At 43.2% G+C, this 24830-nt stretch overlaps 1 protein-coding gene across 2 annotated transcripts in view; it reads left to right on the top strand.

Annotated features, from left to right (window-relative positions):
• actn4 (actinin, alpha 4) overlaps window positions 1-24830 on the top strand; it is a 77834-nt gene that overhangs the window by 27872 nt on the left and 25132 nt on the right. For both annotated transcript variants that reach the window (XM_080730866.1, XM_080730865.1), the window contains exons 2-3: window positions 20197-20311; window positions 21194-21313. In XM_080730866.1, the coding sequence (XP_080586992.1) occupies window positions 20197-20311; window positions 21194-21313 (235 nt within the window). The remainder of the gene's footprint in view (window positions 1-20196; window positions 20312-21193; window positions 21314-24830) is intronic.

Here is a 24830-nt window from a genome sequence, read left to right as displayed (position 1 = left end):
AGAACGCACCATCTCTCCGCCTGTTTTCTATGTGCTCCTGAGGTGTGGCCTCTGCCAATCAGAGCCACATTCACGTAGGCAAAGTGCTACAGAGCTGTTTCAATGTGCTGCGATAAAGGACAGAGTTCATAATATGTATTTTCACAGTTCTATTGTGAAAACGGCAGATTTACATGCTCACAACGCCTCGCGTTGAGAGGCGTTGTGAGCATGTAAGATCTGCTATTTTCACAATTTCTGCCTCTAATATTTGACAATTTGGCCAATGTTTAATTTGTCATTTTAGAGGTATTAAAAAGTCCTTAAATGGTCACTTTAGAAATGTGTAGATACCCTCTGCACACTTAAACGTCATGTTGGTTTGTTTACTGTTGAGTGAGAAAACAATGTTGCACATTAAGTTAATCATCTGCGCACCCCCCAAAATCATTTGGGGACCCCCCCTGGTATATTTGTCAAATTAATTAACAGACACACTATGCATGCACGTAGCACATGCAAAAAAGCAGTCCATCTGTAACCAGGTGTGGTTATTTCAATAAAACCTACCTAACCCTTCTATGTGTACTGTGCAGTGTGCATGCATGGATATGCTATTCATTATCTGGGTTAGGCAGGCAGTGGACTTACAGCAGAAAAACATATCGATATTGAGATATTCAACAACGTTATCGAATATCGACGGTTTTCCTAATGTCGCCCAGCCTTAATTCACACCCACTGGTCTGACTAAACCACCTATGATTATCGACCGCCGTTTTTCTCTTTCATTGAAAAGCCAGGGCACTACCTGGCCAATGGAGCATACCACTCCACCCAAAACAATCTCCTCATTGTCTTGACTTCAAGCAGAAAGACGTGTTCCTGTTTCTGACCCTAGTCCTCACCTCACCTCCTTTCTCCTTTTGATCCAAGCTCTTATCAGTCCTGCTTCCATTCACGCTAACCTCGGATCAGGTATTTATTGTTGAGTCAGTACACTAACTTTTGAGTCATTTAGAGTTGTGGCCTGAGATGCTTGGGGATTGGAGGGATCAAGTTGCTAAAAATAGCCTGCGTGTAGTCTCTGTGACCCGGTTGTAGACGCAGCGCCTCATTGGACAGATGGCTGTTATCTTGATCTATGATTGGCTGACTTTGCATTGACCACTTCAGGCCCAGAGGGAGATGTATTGCATGTATTGTCTGGCGCTCTTGAGCATTGTACTCGCTGGTTTTGGCTGTGTTTGTTGGTCGATCATGCTTGATAAAAGACTGCCAACTGAATGCCTAAATCAGGGGTCTTCAACGTTTTCAGGCCAAGGACCCCTTAGTTGAGAGAGAGATGAAGCAGGGACCCCCGCAACCTGTTCATAGATTCCATATAGTTTAATTGTTTGACAGCACAATCATCAGTGTATTTTGGATTCATGTTATTTTGTGTTTTCAGATATTTACATTTGAACTGTCAATACTTAATAAACTTGACCTTTCACTCTGTACTTAGTCTGCTCGTTTTCCCCTCTACACCAAAGCTCTTTGCCAAAAATAGCCGATCTACAAGCTCACAACGCCTCGCGCTGCGAGGCGTTGTGAGCTTGTAGATTTGCTATTGTTGGCTAAAGTTCTCAGAATATGGACAAAGATTTTGAGGACCCCCTGTAGTAACTCTGGGGACCCCCTAGGGGTCCCGGACCCACTGTTGAAGACCCCTGGCCTAAATGATAAATGAATGGCTTGTTCTTAAAGATTCTTTGAGTGTGTCATACAGTATCTTCTAATGCCTCCACTTAAAGGGAGCCTGCATCTTAGATCTGTAAATATACCACATTCCTGAAATAACATAGACATCCTCCATGGACATCCTCCTCTGCTCCCCCTTCCCCGTTTCCTGTCTTGTGCATCTAAGGGCAGGAAGTACATTTCTTAACTGCTGATTGGCTGAGTACAGTACATGCGTAAATACAGTATGTAGGAGTAGTCTCCCCTGCTATGGGATTTAGCTGAAACAGCCCTTGTATGCCATTCCAAGCCAAGGCCAGTTTCTTTCTTTGGGGAGTGTTTGTTTTTGTTCATTCAATGTCCTGTGTATGTGACTTTTTAAATCTCTTGAGATTCAAAAGCAAGGCAGGCGCGCTCGCAGCGCGGCCTTGAGGCTCTTGAGTGCCCGACACTGCCTGTGCCGAGCAGCCCATGGCCTTGTGTGTTGACAAGCACGCTGTCCATGTTGGCAGGAATAGGTAATCAAATGCATGGTGGACAGTAACGAAATACATGTACTCAACTCAAGTACTGTACCTAAGTGCAATTTTGAGGTACCGTCCTGGTGCCTCCTCAACCTGAGGAGCAGTGGGGAATCCGACCCTCAACGGTTTGAGCTAGGAACGTCAGATTTCAAAAATAAAGTGCTTACCCAAGCCAACTTTGACAACGATTTGACGCTGCGCAACGTTCATTACACGCCGTTGTTGAATAAAAAGCATTTTTATCCGAAATTATTTTGCTTAACATTGTATTTCCGGCTCATTTCCTCGCTTACCCCAAATGATGATCAAGCGAGGAAATTAGCCAGAAATGCAATGTTAAGCAAAAATCATTTCGGATAAAAATGCTTTTTATTCAACAATCCGGGAGCGGCGTGTAATGAACGTTGCGCGGCGTCAAATCGTTGTCAAAGTTGGCTTGGGTAAGCACTTTATTTTTTGAAATCTGACGTTCCTAGCTCAAACCGTTGAGGGTCGGATTCGCCACTGCTCCTCAGGTTGAGGCGGCACCAGGACGGTCATGTATATGACCGTCCTGTATTCAGGTCTAAGCCACATCAGTGACAGGGTTGCCCACGTGGCAATGCCCAAGCGGCACGGACCAGTAGGCCAGCGGGCGTCCATTGAGGTATTTTTTACCTTAGTAAAATGCTGGAGTGTTTTACCACCACTGATCAAATGAACCAAAACGAGCACTCCTTCTGCGATCCCTTTGCATGTTCAGCCACATCACAGTGACAGGGTTTTTGAGGATGGCGATTGGCTTGGGAATGGCATACATGTGAAACGACCTGAGTTCTAGTCATTAACATACAGTAGCCTCCTCTCCCTCCTTTGATCCTCTTCATTATGTCCTACTGAAATGTTCCCTGTCAGTGGTAGTAAAAGCTTTCCCTTTAAGCGTTTGATATATGGCTTCAAATGCCTCTGATGTGTTGTGTAACGAGACAAGGAGGGTAACGATGTCATGGTGGGAGGAGGGAGTCGGGGTGAGAGAGTCTTAAGAGGACGGCGAAGACATTCCTGACATCTCCTCAGTCGAGTTCAGCGGCCATGACATGGTTCCATTATCACCCTCTGTTTATCCACCTTTTCTCATTCCATCTTTCTTCCCCATGTTGCCCTGTGTTGCCTTCTTTCTTTCCTTCCTTCCTTCCTTTCCTCCCTAAGTTCCCACTTTTCCAGTCATCTGAATATCTCTTTATGATGTCTCTTCTCTTTTGGTCTGTTGTATATAAACGAGGGAGAGATGCTGACAGGTCTACTTAAGGGGGTTACTTTAAACCAGCTTTAAGTGCCAGATGGGTGGGGCAAAAATGTAGGCAAGAATGAATGGAACATATTTAAAATAAATTGTGTAAACCTTTCCTTGCCTTAACTTACCTGACACTGCCTAAACTCTTGTGCTGTGATCCCCACAGTATATACAGTCAAACAAACCTTGTATTAGATTATTTACAAAGGCAATTTGACCTGCGTCTGATTCCATTACTATTACTTTATCCCTCCATTCCCACACCTCTATGCCCTTATTTTCCCCTCCTGTTGCATCTGCGTGTTTCCTAAACCCACCAGGATTGAGTTAAGACCCGCCTCGCGGAAACGCGAGGACTTCCAGGAGTGGCTGAAATCCTTGCCGGACACATGGAGGGTGGATAAAGTCAGACCTAGTAAAGGCACAAAGACAATATAAAACTTGTAGGCTACTGAGAAAAGCCTGCATTTGCACAGTGCACAGCTATTAATTTGTCACTACAGTGCTCAAAATAAACTGTGCTAAAAAAAACAACAACTTGAAACTTACTTTGTAGGAAAAGGTAAAACTTTGTAACTTTGCTAAAGAGAAAAACGTACTGAGAAAGCTATTAATTTGTCACTACTGTGCTCAAAATAAAAAACTCTTTATCAGTTAAATTGTTATAGTTTGGATATGGCTTTGGGCGTATCATGCTGCTTGTATTATTGTAATGGATCGGTAGGGCGTAGGTACAGTATTGCTTTGCACTTGAGCGAGCACTAACGTTCATACGCACTTTCATACTTAAAGCCATACTGTGTAAGTTGCTCACCTAGTGGTCATTAGCCCTATAGCGAACCGCGGTCGCGTCCGCGTCTTTCGGCCGTTTTTCGTACCTTCAGACCCCCGCGTCTGCCTCCACCTCGCTGAGATCTATCTTTGGAGGGGTCCCTTGTTCCTGTGCGTTCAGTAATTCCAGAGATACACTCCTTCACCCTGCCTGATAGGCGAAATTACCTAGAGACTGGATGGTACAAACCGGCGACAACAAAATGGCGACCCCACTTCAAGATGCGATGTGATTGGCCGGCAGTTGTATAACCCTCGCTGTGATTGGCCGGTAGTGTGATGACGCAATTTTGGCGCGAGATCCGGTCCACGGCAAGGATCTCAGTTTACATATATAGAGAAGGCTTTACAGGCTGAAATTCACGGCGCGGATCTTCTAAACCTTTTGTGTTTTAATAGTTAGGAGAATTTTAAGATTTGTTTTATAAAAAAAGTTACATAGTACGACTTTAAGATTATTGAGAGGGGCGCTTCCGCGAGGCAGTTCTAACTCCATCCTGGTGGGTTTAGGAAACACGCGTTGCATCTCTCCTCTTCACCTCCTCCATACGTCTCTCCCTCCATGTATCCATCTATCTCCTCCTTGCAGTCCAGGGGGTGTTTTTTGGAGCTGAGATCAAAGGCTTAAGACACATGTGGGAGAATCCCTCTTTTCTTCTTGCTGTGTCCTTACCTTCCCTCCCCTCCACTCCCTCTGCCCCACCCTCCTTCCGATGAAGGGTCACAGTCTCTTCCCACCACTCCCTCTGTCCCACCCTTCGTCCCAGGAAGGGTCACAATCTCTGATTAAATCTCACCATCCTCTGTCACTCACTGTCCCACTGAACTCTCTGTGACTCTCTGGGGAAGGACGGTTGTGTCGTCCACCACAAACCCATTTGTCAGAAGAACAAAGACAAACCGGCTCACCCAAACTCGGCACTTCACATTATTATACTTTAAAAATGTTCCGGGTGACTGGAACAACCACACTTGTGTTCACTCTTAGTAGACAATCCTATCCAGAGTGACATCCAAAGTGTAAGATCAGAGCAAGAAGCATGAACCCTAGTCAACAGTTTCATGTGGTCAAGTGAATAAGAGTGCCAAGAAAGGAATTGGCAGGTAGACAATAGACATCAAATCTAGGCTAGGATCTGTCTAAATAATATACTTAGCATCTGTGGAAAAGCGAACAGCGAACCATCCATCCAAATAACGTACGATAATGTGAACAAGTAATCAATCACCATCTAAATAAGCACAAGTACAATGGATAACCAGTGCACTGTGGCACATTTGTGGAAGGAAATGAGCAAAGTGAAGAGATTTTGTGCAGCTCATTATAAAAGCATTTCATCAGACTGTCAGTTCATCAAAAGGTCCATATTTATTTTTCCTTTAAAAAAGTTTCAGCTGAATGTGAACAAAAAGTCCCCATATTCCTTTTCCTTAAAAATAAAACAGATTATTTTCTTTTTGAAGTACAAATCTACCGTATGAATCTTTTTAATGCCGAGTGGCTTGGACCCTTGAGTGTGAGCTGATATCTTTGTATTCTAACCTCAAAGCTGCAGGTAAAACATACATCCTCACTCACCCTTTCAATACTCTTGAAAGTACTCTGCTGTCACAGCCTGTTATACCTTATAAGGAAGAAGCCTGTCTCCATAGGTTCTCTGCGGTGGTCTTCTAAGAGCCACAGTAGAATGATTATACATACTTTAAAGGATTAATGCTTTTAATCTCGGAGGGATTTCTGTGTGAGCGTATTGCGTTTTTGGATGGGCTGATATTGTTAGGGGGATTATAGTGGCTGGCAGTGAGGTCTACATGCTAGAGAACCCAAAAGTAGCATGTAACTAAGAAGTGAAGTGACTTCTGCTTGTCTAGACACTGAAACCGTAACCTGCGTGCGTACTAAAAGGTCACTCTGAATAGGAGTGTTTGAATGCAGAAAGAGTAAACTAATGAAGAAACAAAGTGTTGCAGTCAAGCAGAGTTGATATTTTAATGATGCATGCAACATTGTCGCTCAAATGAATATGTCTGTGGTTGAGTGTTGTGAAATGTGCTGTGAACTCTGTTGTGAAAGCGGCTGCTATTGACACACAAGAGGATTATTCTGCCTTTTTTTGTTTGTCGAAACATTGCAAAAAATATAGACATAGTGTTATGTGATTTAGGTTGGGGTTGAGGGGAATTCATTGCCAAGGTCCAATTAAGCCCCTTAAGGCAAACACCCTGCGGCTCTTTTCCTCAACATTTTGGTCAACATCAACAAAGGGCACAGAAAAGCCTGGTGTATACTATACACAGTGTGTGAGCTTGTATCTGCTATCTGTGGTGCGTGACACCGATATGCCACAGAGTATAACTCGGGCTTAAAAAGATAGGCTGAGTAGCAACTCACTGTGATGTTTGTTTGTGTGTTTAAAAATTCTTTACTCCCCAGTCTGACCCCACCCCCTTGTAAAAGGATCTGGGTTCTTCTGACCCCAGAAGGGTTAACTGATGGGGCAGAGGCACACACACACACACACATGTGCGTGCACACACACACACACACACACACACACACACACACACACACACACACACACACACACACACGCGCACACACGTACACACACACCCTCAGTGACTGTGCAACCCAACCCAGTGTAGCGTTCTTTGAGCAACAAAGACAGGAAGAGTCATAAATAAATCACCAAATAACTACACCGCCAAGACACTTTACCTCCCTCTCTCCCTGCCTTCCTCATTTCCGTCTCTTCTCTTCCCATCTTCACCTCAAGTGTGTGTGTGTGTGTGTGTGTGTGTGTGTGTGTGTGTGTGTGTGTGTGTGTGTGTGTGTGTGTGTGTGTGTGTGTGTGTGTGTGTGTGTGTGTGTGTGTGTGTGTGTGTGTGTGTGTGTGTGTGTGTGTGTGTGTGTGTGTGTGTGTGTGTGTGTGTGTGTGTGTGTGTGTGTGTGTGTGTGTGTGTGTGCTATTGCACATGTCAACATGTTAGTTAACTTCCCCTAAGAATGAGATGGTGTGTGTGTGTGGGAGAGATGGATATGTGACAGTCACTCATGTTAGTGGTTTTTGCAGGCTCTCAGGTTACTCATTCCTATACAGCCACATACTCACTTACAAATGCTCACATGCGTGCACGCGCGGCCGAACGCGCGCATGCGCATACACACACAGATCACTCTTAACCCAATCATTTCACTCGTCTATGTGTTATTTCTCTCAGGATGTCTAATAAATGAAGTTATAAACACACCACAGACGGGTGAGAGAAGGCTGGACTAAGTTAACATTGTATGGGTCCAAAGTTAATTTAACACTGTCTTTAGGTTGTCATGGACACACACTCGATCCAATTTAAGCCCCCTTATACAAAAGCCTTGTGGATCTTTTTCTCGACATTTTGGTCAACAACAACAAACACACAACGTCTGATGCATACTATACACAGTGTGTGAGCTTGTTGTAGCAGGGTGTAACTCTGGCTCAACAGGTAGTGACGGAGTGAAAGGTCAAGTTTATTAAGTATTGATGGTTCAAGTGGTTAAATATCTGAAAACACAAATTGACATGAATCCAAAATACATTGATCGATCGTGCTGTCAAAAAAATGGACACTATATGGAATCTATGAAAAGGTTGTGGGGGTCCCTGCTTCAACTCTCTCTCATTCAGCTAAGGGGTCCTTGGCCTGAAAACGTTGAAGACCCCTGATTTAACCGATAATGTGGGCACCCTCCCACCCTGCCTCTTCCTCAGCCTCTTCTTCTTTTGTTCCTCACATTCCTGCATCCATCAACTTACCTGCTCCTCCTCTTCCTGCTCTTCCTCCTCCGTTCTTCCTCTCCTCCCATTTCCTCCCGTAATCCTCCTTTCCCTTTGTTTCTATATTAGGAGGTCTTTAGAAAGAAAGACGTTTGTCTGCTTGACAGTGCCAGCCAGGCGCTTGTGCACTCAATACACTTTGGAAATTGCCATATTTGGCTTATATAATGTCCGTACCACGGTTCTGCAGACTGCAGTTCTTTGCAGCAAATGGAAAAGGTGTTCTTGACCAGTTCTTTAGAATTTCAAGGACCCCCATTTCGATATTCATTTGTCCATGGAACCCCCATTTGATGTGATTTCTTATCTTTGGAACCCAAATCTAAAACAATGTTGCTGTTATATACAGTATGAGTATATTTGGTCTGTCATTTGGTCCATAATTCCTTTACTCTCTATGTACTTGTCTATAGAGTCAGTTAACCGTGAAACTGATCAAAATAGCCTTGTGCATTCTCTGCTTATATAACTTGTACATGCAATAATGGTGAGGATTAACTATAATTGATTTAGCTGGGGACCCTCTCTGAAACCCCCCTCAAGGAAAGGACCCACTCAAACCCCTGTTTGTCTAGAATCAATCTACACAACGTTGCACTTTCTAGTGTCGTGCAAAGCTCTTGGCTGCAAATAAAGTTGAAAGCTGTAAAAAAAAAAAACGTATACAATTACAATGTAATATTTAGCAAATGTTTAAATTCTGAATATGATGATGTAGCCTTACTTGGTAGAGAATACTTGTGTTAAAGCTGCTGACTCACATAATGACATGGCACACTGTGAGTGTTGTCTGTCTGTCTGTCTCTGCCATGAGAAAATGTCCCCCATATTAGAGCTCATCTTCAGTGACTACCTGTCAGCACATGTCTCAGATAGGAGGCCCTGTGTGTGTGTGTGCGTGCGTGCGTATGTGCGTGCGTGCGTGTGCTTAATGATCACCTGTCCAGACTCCAGACATGAGAGGATGAGAATGGGGCAACCCGGCAACCTCTGCCCTCTCCTCTCCTCTCCTCCGTCTTTGTGACTTGAGAGCAGCTTCCTCTAAATCCATTGATTGGCTGTTACACTCTTTAAGTGCACGTTTTTAATTCATCAGTTCTACATTGGGGACGATGCCAACAGACGGATTTCGGTGTGCTGCGCGTTTTGTGTTGGGAGGCCTTGTGAGAATGCTGAATTTGTCCAACAGCTGTTTTGTCATTCAGATGAAGCTTGTTCCTTCCTCCCACTCACTGGGTGTGAGGCAAAGACACAGACACACACACACACACACACACACACACACACACTTTAACACACACTAGGGATGGGACGATATGAACATTTCATATTGTGACAAAAGAAATCGCGATTTACGATATTGCGATAATCAAAATCCATTATCCTAGGGCGTAACTTTTGCCAAAAATGGCAGATCTACAAGCTCACAACGCGTCGCAACTTGAGCTTGTAGATCAGCTATTCTTCGGCAAAGACATTTGATAGTGTGAAAAAAATACTGTATCAAGTACGTTTTAAGTACCTTTTACCAATTATAGAGGATTTAAATGGTACCAAATATGCAGCTTGGCAAATAAAAGGTGAATTGATCCCAGTGCAAGACGGAGGACGATATCACGGTAAAGTAAATCTCCACGATACGATTATCGTGAGTGTTTTTTTATCACGATAAACGATAATATCGCTTATCGTAATATCGTCGTAGCAGGTCCTGGGCTGCCCTGGGGGCTTGTATCAAGTTCCAGCAGTGTGACAGTAGACCGCTGCTGCAGCAGCACTACAGTAGCAGGCTGGATATCCTGTTACATATTAACTCTATGAATGGAGCTAGACGCTCTGCATGTAGAGTTATGTACTATTGGGGGGGTTAAATTGAGTTTTCTGTGTTTCTAGAATGGAGGTTAATGGGTTTATTACCGTTCTAGGGGTTGATATTAGGTTCACATGGTTCAAACTTCTACTTAATGCGTATAGTTGAATTGAATTCAAGTCCTTGACTGTGAACCCTGTAATACAGTGTTTCTCAAACTTTCAAATTTCAAGGTCTCCCCTTAACCCCCCTTAAGAGTTACATGCACGTATGACGCCCCTAAATGAACCCACAGAGTCCCTGGAATCCATGGAAGCTCACAACTTGTCGCTTCGCTTTTTTCTTTGATTTCTTCGTGAAATTACTGAAAATGTCATGGGAATAATGTTTTTTGAAAATATTTTGATTCATAATTAAAAAACTAAATATAGGAAACAAAAAAACAAAAGGACCCATAACAATCTGTCTTGCGACCAACGAATGGGTCCCGACCCACTATTTTGGAAACGGTGCTCTAATAAGAAGATTAGGCCATACAAATGTCCACGTGCAGTGTGTGTGTGTGTGTGTGTGTGTACGCTCACACATACTAACTGTATGTGTCGAGCTGGGAAAATCCAGTTAAAACTGAGCTAGTATGGCTTGCATGTATAACCGCACATAATAGCCAACCTGTGTTGTTGGGTGACTAAAGCAAACCCACACCAGAGAGAAAGTGAGTTTGCGACAATGGCCAGCTAGTGCTGCCACACTGCACGCCACGGCCCCATTTTAATTGGTGCGTTGCTAAGAATAGGTAGCCTTGTGTCAAGCCAGACTCGCCAGACTAGCGCACACTGAGCTTTATTCATGGGGCCAGCCAGCATGGTTTTGGCCCGGCCCAGTCCAGCATGCTTTCATCCAAGTTCCTTGAGGTTGTAATAACTCCTGCCAGGGAACCCGGGCTCTGTATGACTCTTAGGACCAACTGTCCAAACGTGGAAGTGTCGCAGAGACCCATTAGATGTAGCATTATTTGCATCTTGTTGTTCGTTTTGAATGGTATGGCCATAGACCAGGGGTCTTCAGCGTTTTCAGGCCAAGGACCCCTTAGTTGAGAGAGCGATGATGAAGCAGGGACCCCCCACAATTTGTTCATAGATTCCATATAGTTTCATTGTTTGACAGTACAATCGATCATCAGTGTATTTTGGATTCATGTCAATTTGTGTTTTCAGATATTTAACCACTTGAGCCGTCATTACCTAATAAACTTGACCTTTCACTATGTACTTAGTCTGCTATTTTTCCCCTCTACACCAAACCAAAATAGCAGATCTATAAGCTCACTGCGAGGCGTTGTGAGCTTGTAGATCTGCTATTTTTGGCTAAAGTTCTCTGAATATTGAGTTCAAGTGGTTAGTGTAAAAAAAGTAGAAAAAGAAAACCTTTCTATCACTCAAAAAATTGAAGGACCCCCTGTACTAACTCTGAGGACCCCCTAGGGGTCCCGGACCCCCTGTTGAAGACCCCTGCCATAGACCACTGGCAAGCCATCTTATGTCCTATCACAAGTCCAATCACAGCGCATGCTGCTGTGTGCATGATGTCATGAAACAGAAGCACCTCCGGCCATAAATGAACACAGCATAAACAAGTCTCGCTGCACAACTACGGAATGCCTGGTGAAGTGAAAGTCAATTTGAAGCACACAGAGTTCCAAGAGATTTATACTTGGTTGCACGCCCAGTAATGGCCACATGTATCTACTAAACTAATAAACACATTTTAAGTAAGTAATTTACCACCAGTAATATTAGATGTGCATAGCCTACCTTAATTCGTTGCCTACCTTAATTTGCGTTGTGCCGTGCCATCTGCTGTTAATAACTTGATGCATTAGACTAGACTGTCTTGTTTTCTTTAAACATTATGATTGCAAATGAATGATCCATGTTGTAATTTCTCTCTTATTAGAATTTCTTTCAAGCACATGACTACAATTATGGAAGCATGTCTTATGCACAGAACCCACCAAAAAAGCAGGCGCTTTATTGCGCGACTGTTCTCACCAATCCCGGCTAAACCGGGATGTCTGGTCACCCACCCTATATACAACAATTTGGCCGCGTGTGAGCGGAGTGTCCGTGCGTAGCCTCTGAGAATGACTATGTACATTTATTAACAAAGCATAAGAAAAGCAGCATTTGTGCACATACTGTATGCAGTTGAGTTGAACTACACTTCATGCCTCTACCTGTCTGCCAGCCTGACCGGCTGAGTTGACTATTTTACAAGCTGCTGTGAAAAGAACTGAGAGAGTGAGAGAGTTCACTGTGTGAACTAGTACTACGGGGGACACTAGTATGTCAGAGAGGTGTGTGTGTGTGTGGCTATGAAAGTGCTGTGAAAGTGATGTTCTGTGCATACATGAACCATGTAATATAGACCCAGAATCGAGACACTAATGTGTTTGCCATTGATTGCGTACACAGTGAAATGCCAGGATAGGGAGACAGAGCTGTGTGTGTGTGTGCACGTGTGCGTGTGAGAGAGATTTGACTTGGCAGACCTTGGGTCTGACAACCACACTAGAACAGCATGGCAATGAAAGAATGAGCTCATCGGTGCATACCAGGGTGTGTGATCTCTCTCACACGCGCACACACACACACACACACACACACACACACACACACACACACACACACACACACACACACACACACACACACACACACACACACACACACACACACACACACACACACCCCATGTTGAAGTCATGTAGAGAATGCTAGGTAGTTGTGCAATAACATAGTGTACAAGCCTGGGTCATTCTTTCCAGGTGTAGCAGGACACACCCATGTGTGACAGGCAGCCTGTTAACTTGCGTGCACACACACACACACACACACACACACACACACACACACACACACACACACACACACACACACACACACACACACACACACACACATTATACATGCATGTATGAAGGCGTTTTGGGTGTGGTAATTGTTGTGTATGCTTAATTGGGTCTAAGTGAAGCATTTGAAGATTTGAAGTGTGTGTGTGTGTGTGTGTGTGTATGTGTAGTTGGTTTGACGATGGTGTTTTTGTCTCCTAAACATTCCTTTCCAAGGAGTGGTGAAAGTCTTGACGGACTGAAAGAGTGAAAGATGAATCAATTCTTGCCGTCTCTGTCCATTTTATGTGTGGACATGAGTCATCGTGATGCCATGTTCATACTGTATGCTTTAAAATCTTGAGTCTTAACGTAACTCTGAGAGTTTATAAGGACCTGCAAGGGACCCGATGTGGGCCTTGTCAACTGCAGTTACATGAGCTGATTAAATGTATTCTTTCTTAATTCAATTAACCCAGATGATGACATTTAGAGGAGCGCTAAATAAAATGATGTCCTGTTCTCCACTTGATGAGGACTGCTCTGACATTCACAAACAAAGCAGCAGTTTGAGCAGAATACAATGCTCCTGCAGTTATAAAATGCATGGGAGGAGAAGGTGAGCCTTGCGCTCGGAAGCTCCAATACTATAAAAACATGATAATAAGCATGATCAAATCACAGTGATCAGTCTGGGCCCTGTGTATACAAATAAGATGTGCCATTCCATGCATATGATAGGCATGTGTGCTGTGTAGCTGCCTGTGTGTGAATCCACAGAGATGATTGGCAGGGTAACTGCACATGTCGGAGAAGTTCCTCTTTTTGGTTATATTCTGGTTTTTGATGTCGAAAAACTGCAATCTGACTGACAGTCAAGATTGCAGAATCAATGTCTGGCCCAAGTCCTTGCTGAAGGCACTGCCGGCATGACCGAATGGGGGTGAACTGAGCAGTCTGTGCACCTTTCTACCTTGAACCGTTCCAAGCTTCTTTTCTGTATTTCCCTTCCAATTTATTTCTGATTGCACAAACATGTTGCTCGCACAAATCCTCCATTATTTTCCCCCTCTCTCTCACACGCACGCTATGGTGTACCGCCCAGGTTTTTATTTGTATTCATAATTCTGTGAGAAAATCGGTGGAGCACGAGACATTTAGAGTGGCAAAATCAGATCGGTGAAAGAAAGCTGGAGAAACTGGGCGTGGATTTGTTTGGTTGTAGAATGGCAAAGCGGGCATTAATGGTGTCTCTTTGTATAATATTACACACACGCACACAGTTTATATCTGTGTGTGTGTGAGTGTGTGTGGATGGATGTACAGTATATGTTGGCGGCCAGCAACACCAACATTCTTTTGTTTTTAAAGCAGTGAAATGTATGGTACCTGACCTTAGTCCCTGCCCCATAGGCTCAGCCAAAGGTCATAGTTGAAAGGCTGCTTGGGCACTACTGATGGCTCCACTAGAGGAGAGAGAGAATGCATGTATGCGTGTGTGCGTGTGTGTGTGTGTGTGTGTGTGTGTGTGTGTGTGTGTGTGTGTGTGTGTGTGTGTGTGTGTGTGTGTGTGTGTGTGTGCGCAGTCTGCGCATGCATGCATGTGTTAAAACCTCTGACCCCAGTAGACCCTGTGTCCTGTTTCTTTTATTATAGTTGGTTATATATCTGCCATGCTGATGGAAGGAGGAATGTTGCCCACTCTTCTTAACTAGTTCCAGACATGCTGCCCACCGTTTCTTCTTCTGGTCAAACACAACAAGGCTCATCACACCGATGCTTTTACTTACTGAGAGCACATGCTAAACCCAGTGTGTAGTAGAGTCTCAACCTGAGGTTCTGTGACCATCCTCTGGGAAGGATGGTTTGAACATGTTTTTGCCTGCATTTCTGCGAGGGACATGGGGTCTAAATCTTTTATAAAGGGTCCATAGAGGTCAAATCAATCATCAAACCATCCTTCCCAGAGGACGGTCACAGAACCTCAGGTTGAGACTCTACTAGTGTGATGGGTGCTTTTGAGTTGGTTGTGATAATGTATGGAGCTAGGCTACACAAACAATATTGGTGAAATAAAGCTGCCTGTGGCTTCATGCATAGGTCTCACCTGGGCTTGCATAACACCATTTTACTTGGGTTAAGAAGAAATTGCAGTCATCGCCACTGTGTTGCATTTGCAATCTCTCAGATGTAATTTCGCAGGCTAATGTGGTTGCGGTCCTAAAGTGAGAGCATGTGGTTGTTGCTCTGCTTTCCTTCCTCTCAGCCTCATCCAGGAGCGAGCTGGCTTGTTATCTGTGTCTCCGGGCCTCAGCCCAGGTCAGAAATCCTCTCATTTACACCTGATCTGAGTAGAGAACACAAGCGGACCCTTGTGCCCAGGCTTAACAGGCTTAGCTGGCACTGATCCTGCTTGACCATTCATACCAGATTTAGACTCGATTCCATTTCATTTTCAACAATCAAGAAAGTGGATTTTACTTTACTCCGGAAAGGAAGGAAATATGCTGGAAAGAGATTCTAGAAAAACCTCAAACTGTGATGGGCATGCTGTTTAGTGACAACTTATTCTTCACTTCAAATGTCACATTTTCCTATACATGGAATGTGTCTATCCACTCTGTATGAAAACCATTACGTTAACCTGTAGCAAATCTCGCATATTGAGTAAATTGTATTCCAGATGTTGGCCTATTCAGAGCTGGAGTAATATTATAGGTATAGGGGCCTGTAAATTCATGCATGCATTTTGTGTGAGTACCAGTCAGACATTAGTACAGCTTATTTCCCTGAACATCAGCTACACATTTACATTCCTTACTTCCTTTACTAAATTACAGATTCGGTGCAGAGAATTCAAGAGTAGAAGTGTTTCTCTTCCTCGTTTTCAACGACATAAAACAACTATTGTTTCCATTTGCAAAAACGGAATATGATGGTGATGACGTTGAACAAACTGTTGTTACAAGAAGTGCATGACTCCAGAACTCTACAAGTCCCGACCTGTAGAGTCCTTGTTCCTCTGCCTCAGAACCCCTCTGTTGTTTGATTGGATTGTCAGGTATTGTTATCAGGGGTCCTGCTGGAGCATCGTGGTTGGCCTGCTACTGTGCTCGTGCAACAATCTTATCATGGCATTGGCTGTCACTCCCCCAAAGTCTCAACCTTTTGAAAGACGGTATTATTTACCTTTGGTTACCTCTGGTCCTTATTGTCCGCATTTCTCTGTGAGCTAGGTCAATGTGATGCTTTATGCCTGTATAAGGGCCTAGTTGTTTGTATTGATGACTGACTTATCTATTGTATTGAACTATTGAATCCCACTCTGACCATGTGAAGTGATTGAACTATGTTGTAGTAGCACAAATTGGCCGATCCGTTCTACACAAACATCACAAGGCCACATGGGTAGAGGTCCCATCCCAGCTTGGTTGTTTGCGACCATAAGGAATCTGGTGATGCAGCAATTGTGCTGCCATCTAGCTGTTTTCAGCCACTGACAGCCTGGTAGAGCTTCTTGTCCCAACACTGCCACTTCCTGAACGGCCTAATAAACAACTGTTGTCGACTCCTCAATTGATCCTTTGTGACGTCCCGCCAGTGCTCTCCCACACCTCTTCCTCGCCCATTGGTTGCTTTTGCTAGGTTGGACAAGAATCCTCTCTCTCAATCCACTAGCACAGGGGTCTTCAACAGGGGGTCCGGGACCCCTACGGGGTCCTCCGAGTTACTACAGGGGGCCTCCAAGTGATGGAAAGTTGTTTTCTCCTTTTTTATATTAACCACTTGAACCCTAGTCTAGTGTCCATATTCTGAGAACTTTAGCCAAAAATAGCAGATCTACAAGCTCACAACGCCTCACACTGCGAGGCGTTGTTAGCTTGTAGATCGGCTATTTTCTGAAAAGAGCTTTGGTGTATTGGGGATAAAGAGCAGACTAAGTACATAGTGAAAGGTCAAATTTATTAAAGGAGTAGTTCACCACTTTTCAACCTGTCTTCATATAATAGGTCCTCACCAAAGTTCATGACCATATATAAAAAAAAAAATCTACTCAGTCCAAGTCTCCTAGGAGAGCTGTGGGAAGTTCAGAATCCATCGGCTTGTGACATCATCATTTTCCCCCAAAAAAAATGTAATCAATATTTTTGAAATAAATATTTAGATTTTTATTATCGCGAGAACAATGGCTTCCACTTTAAAATTGCAACTTTTCAGGAATAGAAAGCCTGCAGTTTCTATAAGCTGGATTGGATATCGATGATGTCACAAGACGATGGGTTTCTGACCTGCCCACAGCCGTCTGATTATGGATCCCACTGGGAAAGATGGATGGAAACGGCATAGAGCGCTCGTTTTCAGTTGTTGTCCACGACATTGCAAGCGGCGCGAAGGCCAGCGGACCTTGGTCCTGCTCTTCGCGCCCGAGCACCGCAGGCGCGAGTGCCCGCGAAGAGCGGGCCAGGGCCGAGTTACGAAGCTGTGGTGAATGCAATCATTCTATTTATGACCAGGCCGTAAGGCCTGGGCAAGCGCACGATGAACACAATGATAATTGGGTTTTGGTGCACCTCGCGCGGTCCAAGTGACTACAACGGAGCGCTCCCTACATCCGGTTCAGCCAATCGCAAGCTTCAAAAATGAGTCCGGGGCGTGGTTATCCATCTTTCCCAGTGGGATCCATAATCACCCTCCTCTGAAAAAAAGGAAAAAAGAAAAAAAAAGAAAAGCTATTTTTGAGTGAGGACCAATTATATGAACATAGGTTGAAAAGTGGTGGAGTGTCCCTTTAAGTATTGACGGTTCAACTGGTTAAATATCTGAATGAACATGAATCCAAGACAAACTGATTGCGCTGTCAAACGTTGAAACTATATGGAATCTATGAAAAGGTTGTGGGGTTCCCTGCTTCATCTCTCTCTCAACTAAGGGGTCCTTGGCCCTGCACTAGCATCATCAATCCACTTCAGTTGCCTCATATTGATATTATGTATGTATTGAATTGAATATTGAATATTGTTTGTTCTGGGTCTTAGTAATCAGGAACATCTCGTGTGCAGTATAGTGACTGGGAGTAAACAACCGCTGCTTTGCTGAAGGAGCCTGCTGATTGGTCAGGCAGGCAGGGACCAGTCAGAAGGCTGGCAGCATTTTGGTTAGTCGTAGTGTAAGGGTTAGGCTTGGGCGGTGGCTGGAGGTACAGTATGTACACACAGGTGTGTGGGGAATTGTTGTAGTTTTCGCTGTCTGTCTCTGTCTGTCGCTTCCTCTCCCCGTCATACTTCTTGTTTGTTTGTTTGCATGAAATACTGTATATTATCTCCCAATATGCTGCCCCAGTCATACTTGAAGCTCTTCCTCATCATGTCAGTGGGTTACAGGGGGGTCTGAGGGAGAGGGGAGCCTGTAGGTTGAGAGAGAGAGAGAGAGAGAACCGGCGAGAGTGGTGGGCCGAAGGGGTGGGCTAAAGGGAACCATTATCCTCAGGGCTCAATGGTCCCTTTGTGCTGATGTCCACCGTGGAATGGTGGGGAGGGAGAGGGCCAAGGCTGCTACCAGCACCCTGTCATAATGTTTTTGTACATGCACACGCACAAATAATTCACACGGACACTCAGACACGTACCTGGTGTAAGGTGAGGCAGAGCATCCGGGTGGTGGTGGGTGGGGTCGATTCTGAGAATCTGGATCCGTCACTTCTGATTGAGGTGTGGATTCTAATTTGTGGATTTGATGAGGTCTGGGGGTTTTCTTGATCTGTCTGAGAGTATGAGAGAGTGAGGAAGTTGAGTGAAAGACTGGAAACTAATGGAGACAGGAACTCTGATGCGACCAATGAGTCTGGGTCTGTTGTGGGTTCAGTTACTCATACAGACATATAGGCTTCTGCTAAGATGACTAAACCAGACTTTGGAATTGAGCTTTAATTTATGTACTCGGAATTCAATTGATTGATTCTCAGTAGTAGTACAATAACCTTCTGATTTTGGTGATTGACGGAGTAATATGTGCACTATGTGTAATTTACACTAGTGGTTTCTTGGTGGCAATACTTGTGGGGGAAAAGTAATGCCAAACCTTCCACTTGTCCTGCCATGTTTGTGTCTGTGCTACAGCATTGTGCAAAATAATAATATGATTCAAAACAGATTTTCCAAGAATGTAGGCTTACCAGACAGACAAAAACAGGGATTAAAACGAGCACTTGATGTATGCTTTCTCTTCCCCATCTAAACTGTTATGCTTGCATGTAGTGAAACCAATGTGATAATTCTGTTCTTTCAACTCTTGCATTGGTTTGCCCCGATTGGTGACGTGAACAATGTGAATTTTACATCCTGTATCCATGTGTCTGCGACTGCATATGAACCTCAGTGTCTTCACTGAACCTCTAAGCCCCAGGATGAGACTAGAAATCAGTGATTCCCAAACATTTTAGCTTGTGACCCAAAAGAGAGATTAGACGTTTGGACCAAAACTAGTGAAAACAGCAGATCTACAAGCTCACAACGTGTTGCTTCTCGCCCGGCTGCGAGCTTGTCGATTGTCTATTCTCGCTACTTCTTAAACATCTGTGTTCTAATTCATTCTTTGATTTTTCTATGATTTCTTCATGAAATTTCTGAAAAATCATTGAATGTTGTTTTTAATTCTTGGGGAAAAAAATTGCTTTTTTGGGAAAGTCTTTGAAAATATTTTGAATAATAATTTAAAAAACTAAATGTAGGAAAGCAGAAATTAAGAGCGGAGGCTAGTTTCCTTTTGTTGGCATGGTTGAATCTATCTATGACCCAGTGTTGTTTTTGACAGCAAATTTTGATTTAGTTTTAGTCAGTCTTTTGAATAAAATCTCATTTAGTTTTTGTCATAATTTAGTCACCTGAAAAGCTTTGGTTTTAGTCTAATTTTAGTCGACTAAATATCATGAGATTTTAGTTGACTAATTCTACAGTTGATTTAGTCAACTAAAATGTATTTTGGCAGGCCTCGATGGCATCGTAATGACTGATTTTACACTTGGTTGCATGCTGAAAATAGCAGATCTACAAGCTCATTTTCAGCACGCAACACCTGAGAACAACCAAACATAAAATTACTTTCTCCTCCACTAGTCCCTAACGTTTTAGTCTAGTTTTTGTTTTGTTGACGAAATTGTCAATATATTTAGTCTTAGTTTTAGTCATCCCAGCGTAGTTTTTATTTCGTTTTTATTTCGTTTTCGTCAGTGAAAAAAACGCAGTCGACACACAATTTTCGCCATAGTTTTAGTCGACAAAATCAACATTGCTATGACCAGACTGTTCCTGACTGAAATGTCCTTCCTTTGTGTGTGTGTTCTTGTGCAGACGTTCACGGCGTGGTGCAACTCCCACCTGAGGAAGTCTGGCACACAGATTGAAAACATCGAGGAGGACTTCAGAGATGGTCTTAAACTCATGCTACTGTTGGAGGTGATATCAGGTAATTTGCGTGGCATCTGTTTGGGAAAGAAGGCTGTAGAAAATATTTGATAAATCATTTTGTTTGATTGTTAGTAATGACACAGTGACATTTAGTTCAACCTTTTTTCTGCATGGGCACACTTTTCATGTCCCAAGAAGAATCCATGGGCACACCAACATAATACGGGAGTGTAAATATCGTCACTGTCGGGAAGAAACCTTGTATCTCCAAGTTTCAATTTTTTACGTTTCTTCGCATAGTAAAGCCCTGCTTCATCGTACGAGGCCGTCGCACAACAGTAGTGAAAACAGCAGATCTACAAGCACACAACGCCTCGCACCGCGAGGCGTTGTGTGCTTGTAGATCGGCTGTTTTCACTAGTTTAAATCATTTAAAAAAAGATAAATACAATACTGGCTTTGAAGCAGTTTCAAGGGGCACACTTGACCCTTCTCAGGGGCACACCAGAGGTCCCCAGGCACAGTGGTTGAGAAACACTGATTTAGTTAAATTGTTTTTTAAACAAGTTTTTGTGTGTGTGTGTGAGATCTTACATGTTACTATATCTTTAAATGGAGATGCCTGACTTCTAGCTGCCTGTCTGTCTGTCCGCCCGTCTGCCTTTCTGTCTTTCTGCTGAGCCTGTGGAAACATGTTATCCTCTTGACGCACAGGAGCTAACTCATTCATTTTTGTTTGCTCTTCCCCGTGTGTGTGTGTGTGTGTGTGTGTGTGTGTGTGTGTGTGTGTGTGTGTGTGTGTGTGTGTGTGTGTGTGTGTGTGTGTGTGTGTGTGTGTGTGTGTGTGTGTGTGTGTGTGTGTGTGTGTGTGTGTGTGTGTGTGTGTGTGTGTGTGTGTGTGTGTGTGTGTGTGTGTGTGTGTGTGTGTGTGTGTGTGTAGGCGAACGGTTACCCAAACCTGAGCGAGGCAAAATGAGGGTCCACAAGATCAACAATGTCAACAAAGCCCTGTACTTCATCTCTAGCAAGGGAGTCAAACTGGTCTCCATAGGAGCCGAGGGTCAGTATACTATACACACACCCACGCTTATCATGCATTGACCAACGATCCATAAAAGGTCATCTACATCAGTGGTTCTCAACCTTTTCAGGCCGCGACCCACAAAATAATCATATTTTAATGGGGGACCCCCCCATCCTGACGAACACGAACAAGAGTTGACGCATTACATTTTGTATAACACATTCTATTGTGAAAATATTCGATCTACATGCTCACAACACCTCGCAACGCGAGGCGTTGTGAGCATGTAGATCGGCTATTTTCACAATTTCTGCCTCAAATATTTGACAATCTGGCCAATTTTTTATTTGTCATTTTAGAGGTATTAAAAAGTCCTTAGATTGTCACTTTAGAAATGTGCAGATACCCTCTATACACTTAAACTTTATGTTGGTTTGTTTACTGTTGAGTGAGAAAACAACGTTGCACATCAAGTTAATCATCTGGGGACCCCCTAAAATAATTTGGAGACCCCCCCCCCCAGGGGGTCCCAACCCACAGGTTGAGAACCACTGATCTACATGATCAGGTGCATATACAAACTTGAAGGCATATTCATCTGTTCGTCTTCATTTAAAATTAACCACACTGCAGACCGAAAGTTTAGACGGAAATCCCAGCAAATACACGTACATGCATATTAGATTTAAATGCGTACTGTATTGCAATGCTTACCACCTTCGTGTATGCCCGTTTTCTCTTTTCTCCTTCAATTCTTTCTACACAAATTCAAACCAAACATTTTAAGCATTTGGCTGACACTCTTGCCAAGAGCTACACATGGGCGAGCAGTGGAGTGTTGAAGTGCGAGCAAGCCAGCCAGTGCTCCAGACCTCTCTTACTCATGAAAAGAAATGTACCTCCGTTCTCATCCCTCTCCATCACAATGAAGAGCCACCGGGAGCCCAGAGGCCAGCCGTTAAATGTCCCCAACTCCACTCTCCTCTAGATTACTTCTGATCTTAAACTGTGAGGGGAGCAGAGGTCCTTGACTAGGCCACTAAATCACACAGGAATGTGTGTGTGCGCGCGTGTGTAAGAACGGCATGAAACCATTCAAGAATGATGGTGTGTGTCGACTAGGGGATGGTGACCTTTTCTCTGCTCCATCTTGACAAATGACCTGACTGCCACCCCAGCTCTCATTCCTACTGCATGACACCGGATAACACCCCTCCTACAGATAGACACAAACATGCACACATACAGTATACATACTCACACTTACACACACAAGCATGCAAGGGCATGGACAGAAAACGGGCTAGAAAATATCATCTGGTGGAAAATGAGCAATGTACACAGATCAAGGATGACCACAAGATGGTGATATGGAGGTAGCTCAACGGGACAGAAGTTCCTACTGTTAAACATGAACAACACCATTATCTATTTAAACCACGTTAACCCTGACGTCCCTTTTTTTTGTGAGTTTACGTTTTCAAAATGTTCAAAAGCTGTCGAATCAGTTGCTTGAGGACCTGAAAGATTAGGAAACACAATCAACATTTCAACAAGTAGAAGAGAAAGTGATTGGCTTCCCAATGTATGAATGAATGAACCATTGTAAAGCGCTTTGAGCACTTGGAAAAGCGCTATAAAAAATGCAATTCATTATTAAATGCAATTCATTATTGGAGGACAGAAATGAACAAGGGAGTGATGGTTTGTTGATGATGATGATGAAGGACAGATGCTGGAAGGGTATGCGTGTAATGTGTTTTAAAAGATGACAGGAATCTGACCTAAACGGCATACCTCATCTTTAACCCATCATTCTGCATGACTTACTGCTGCACCTGTGTGTGTGTGTGTGTGTGTGTGTGTGTGTGTGTGTGTGTGTGTGTGTGTGTGTGTGTGTGTGTGTGTGTGTGTGTGTGTGTGTGTGTGTGTGTGTGTGTGTGTGTGTGTGTGTGTGTGTGTGTGTGTGTGTGTGTGTGTGTGTGTGTGTGTGTGTGTGTGTGTGCGTTTCATTTCCCTTTCAACTATTTGTGGATTGTGAAGATATACAGATAATAATGGCTGCCAGGTTTCGACCTAACGTATTATTTGATCGAAACACAAAGTGAATTATGTCCCGCTGAGTGATGTTTTGGTAAGAAAAAATATTTGGAATAATTTAAAATAATTTTCAGTCTAATAATAGTAATTATGATGATGATAGTAATAATAGATCATACTGATGTAGTGCTTTTCTAAACACAGGAAGAAAATGAGGACAAATGAAAAACAATTAAGTCTTCACACAGGATCATGCTCTGAACTTAAACATTTATTGGTTTTCCCACCATTGGACGTAACGTTTCGAGCCTCACGGGCTCTTCATCAGACAAAATAAATAAAGGAAATCGCATGAAATGATTGAGGGCCAGCTGAACTGTGAATTGGACCGACCAGTTTGTCTTTTCTAGCTGCATTGTAAAGCATCCAAGTATCTGCTGAAGTAATTCATAGCATCCCATAGATGCCAGGACATAACCGGGGTGTCGGCATCTATGGGATGCTATGAATGTTTGTTATGAACAATATGCAGAGTTATCTTGACATGGACAACATTGACTGTGACACTAGAAGTGCAAACCACATGACAGTGGCATGTTCGCCGACTGGATAGACTCAGTGCAGTGGTTGGGAAAAGTACTCACATTCCTTATTTACGTAAAAGTGTCAATACTGCAATGTAGAAAATCTAGAAATGCCTTACTTCTAACCCTAACCCTAAGTAGAAAAAAGTATTGGTATCAAAATTGTGTTGCAAAAGTAGAAAGTACTCCTTATGCAGAATGTCCCGTTTCATAGGTTTTCAAATGTATAGAATAAATCTTTTGAAAACAGCAGATCTACTAGCTTACAATGCGTCGCATCGTGAGCTTGTAGATTTTTTTTTTCAAATGGCCAAAATGTATGGGGCTGAAGTATAATGAATGTTTTGTAATAATTTTAAAATCTACAAATTAACTAACAAGTAAAAACACTATTTGCCTTTGAGATGGAGTGGAAGTAAAAGTATTGAATTGGAAACACTCCAGTAAAGTAAAAATATTCCAAATTGTACTTAAATACATTGTACTTAAGTTACTTTGCACCACTGCTAGGAAGATCCCGAGTTCAGTTTCCCACAACAGACACTTCCTGTTATTTGTATTTATTATTTTATTCCTCATTGAGATGTCTACTGAGGGCTCAATAATAATGACAACAATATTGGTAAGCAGCGGAATCCAAACATGATATATGCTAATTATAATAATACAGAATGCCATGTAATGTGTTAACATAGTGGGCAGTGGAATGACATATCATAATGGAAAAAGCTTGCGTAGGTTGTGCATTGTGTAGAGATGATGACCAGAACTACCTTCACAATGATGCGCGGAGCAGCGTTGAATTAAGTGATGTTTTATGTGCCGCATAGAGTGCGTTTATAATTACAGCAACAATGCAATTCATTTTAATGTGTAGAAGTTGTGTCATACTGTATGACTGCATTCATTTCAGTCAGGTTTACACAGTA

This window comes from Nannobrachium achirus, assembly GCF_963921795.1.
Source record: "Nannobrachium achirus genome assembly, chromosome: 8".
Lineage (NCBI taxonomy): Eukaryota > Metazoa > Chordata > Actinopteri > Myctophiformes > Myctophidae > Nannobrachium > Nannobrachium achirus.
This window is presented reverse-complemented; position numbering and strand designations above follow the sequence as displayed.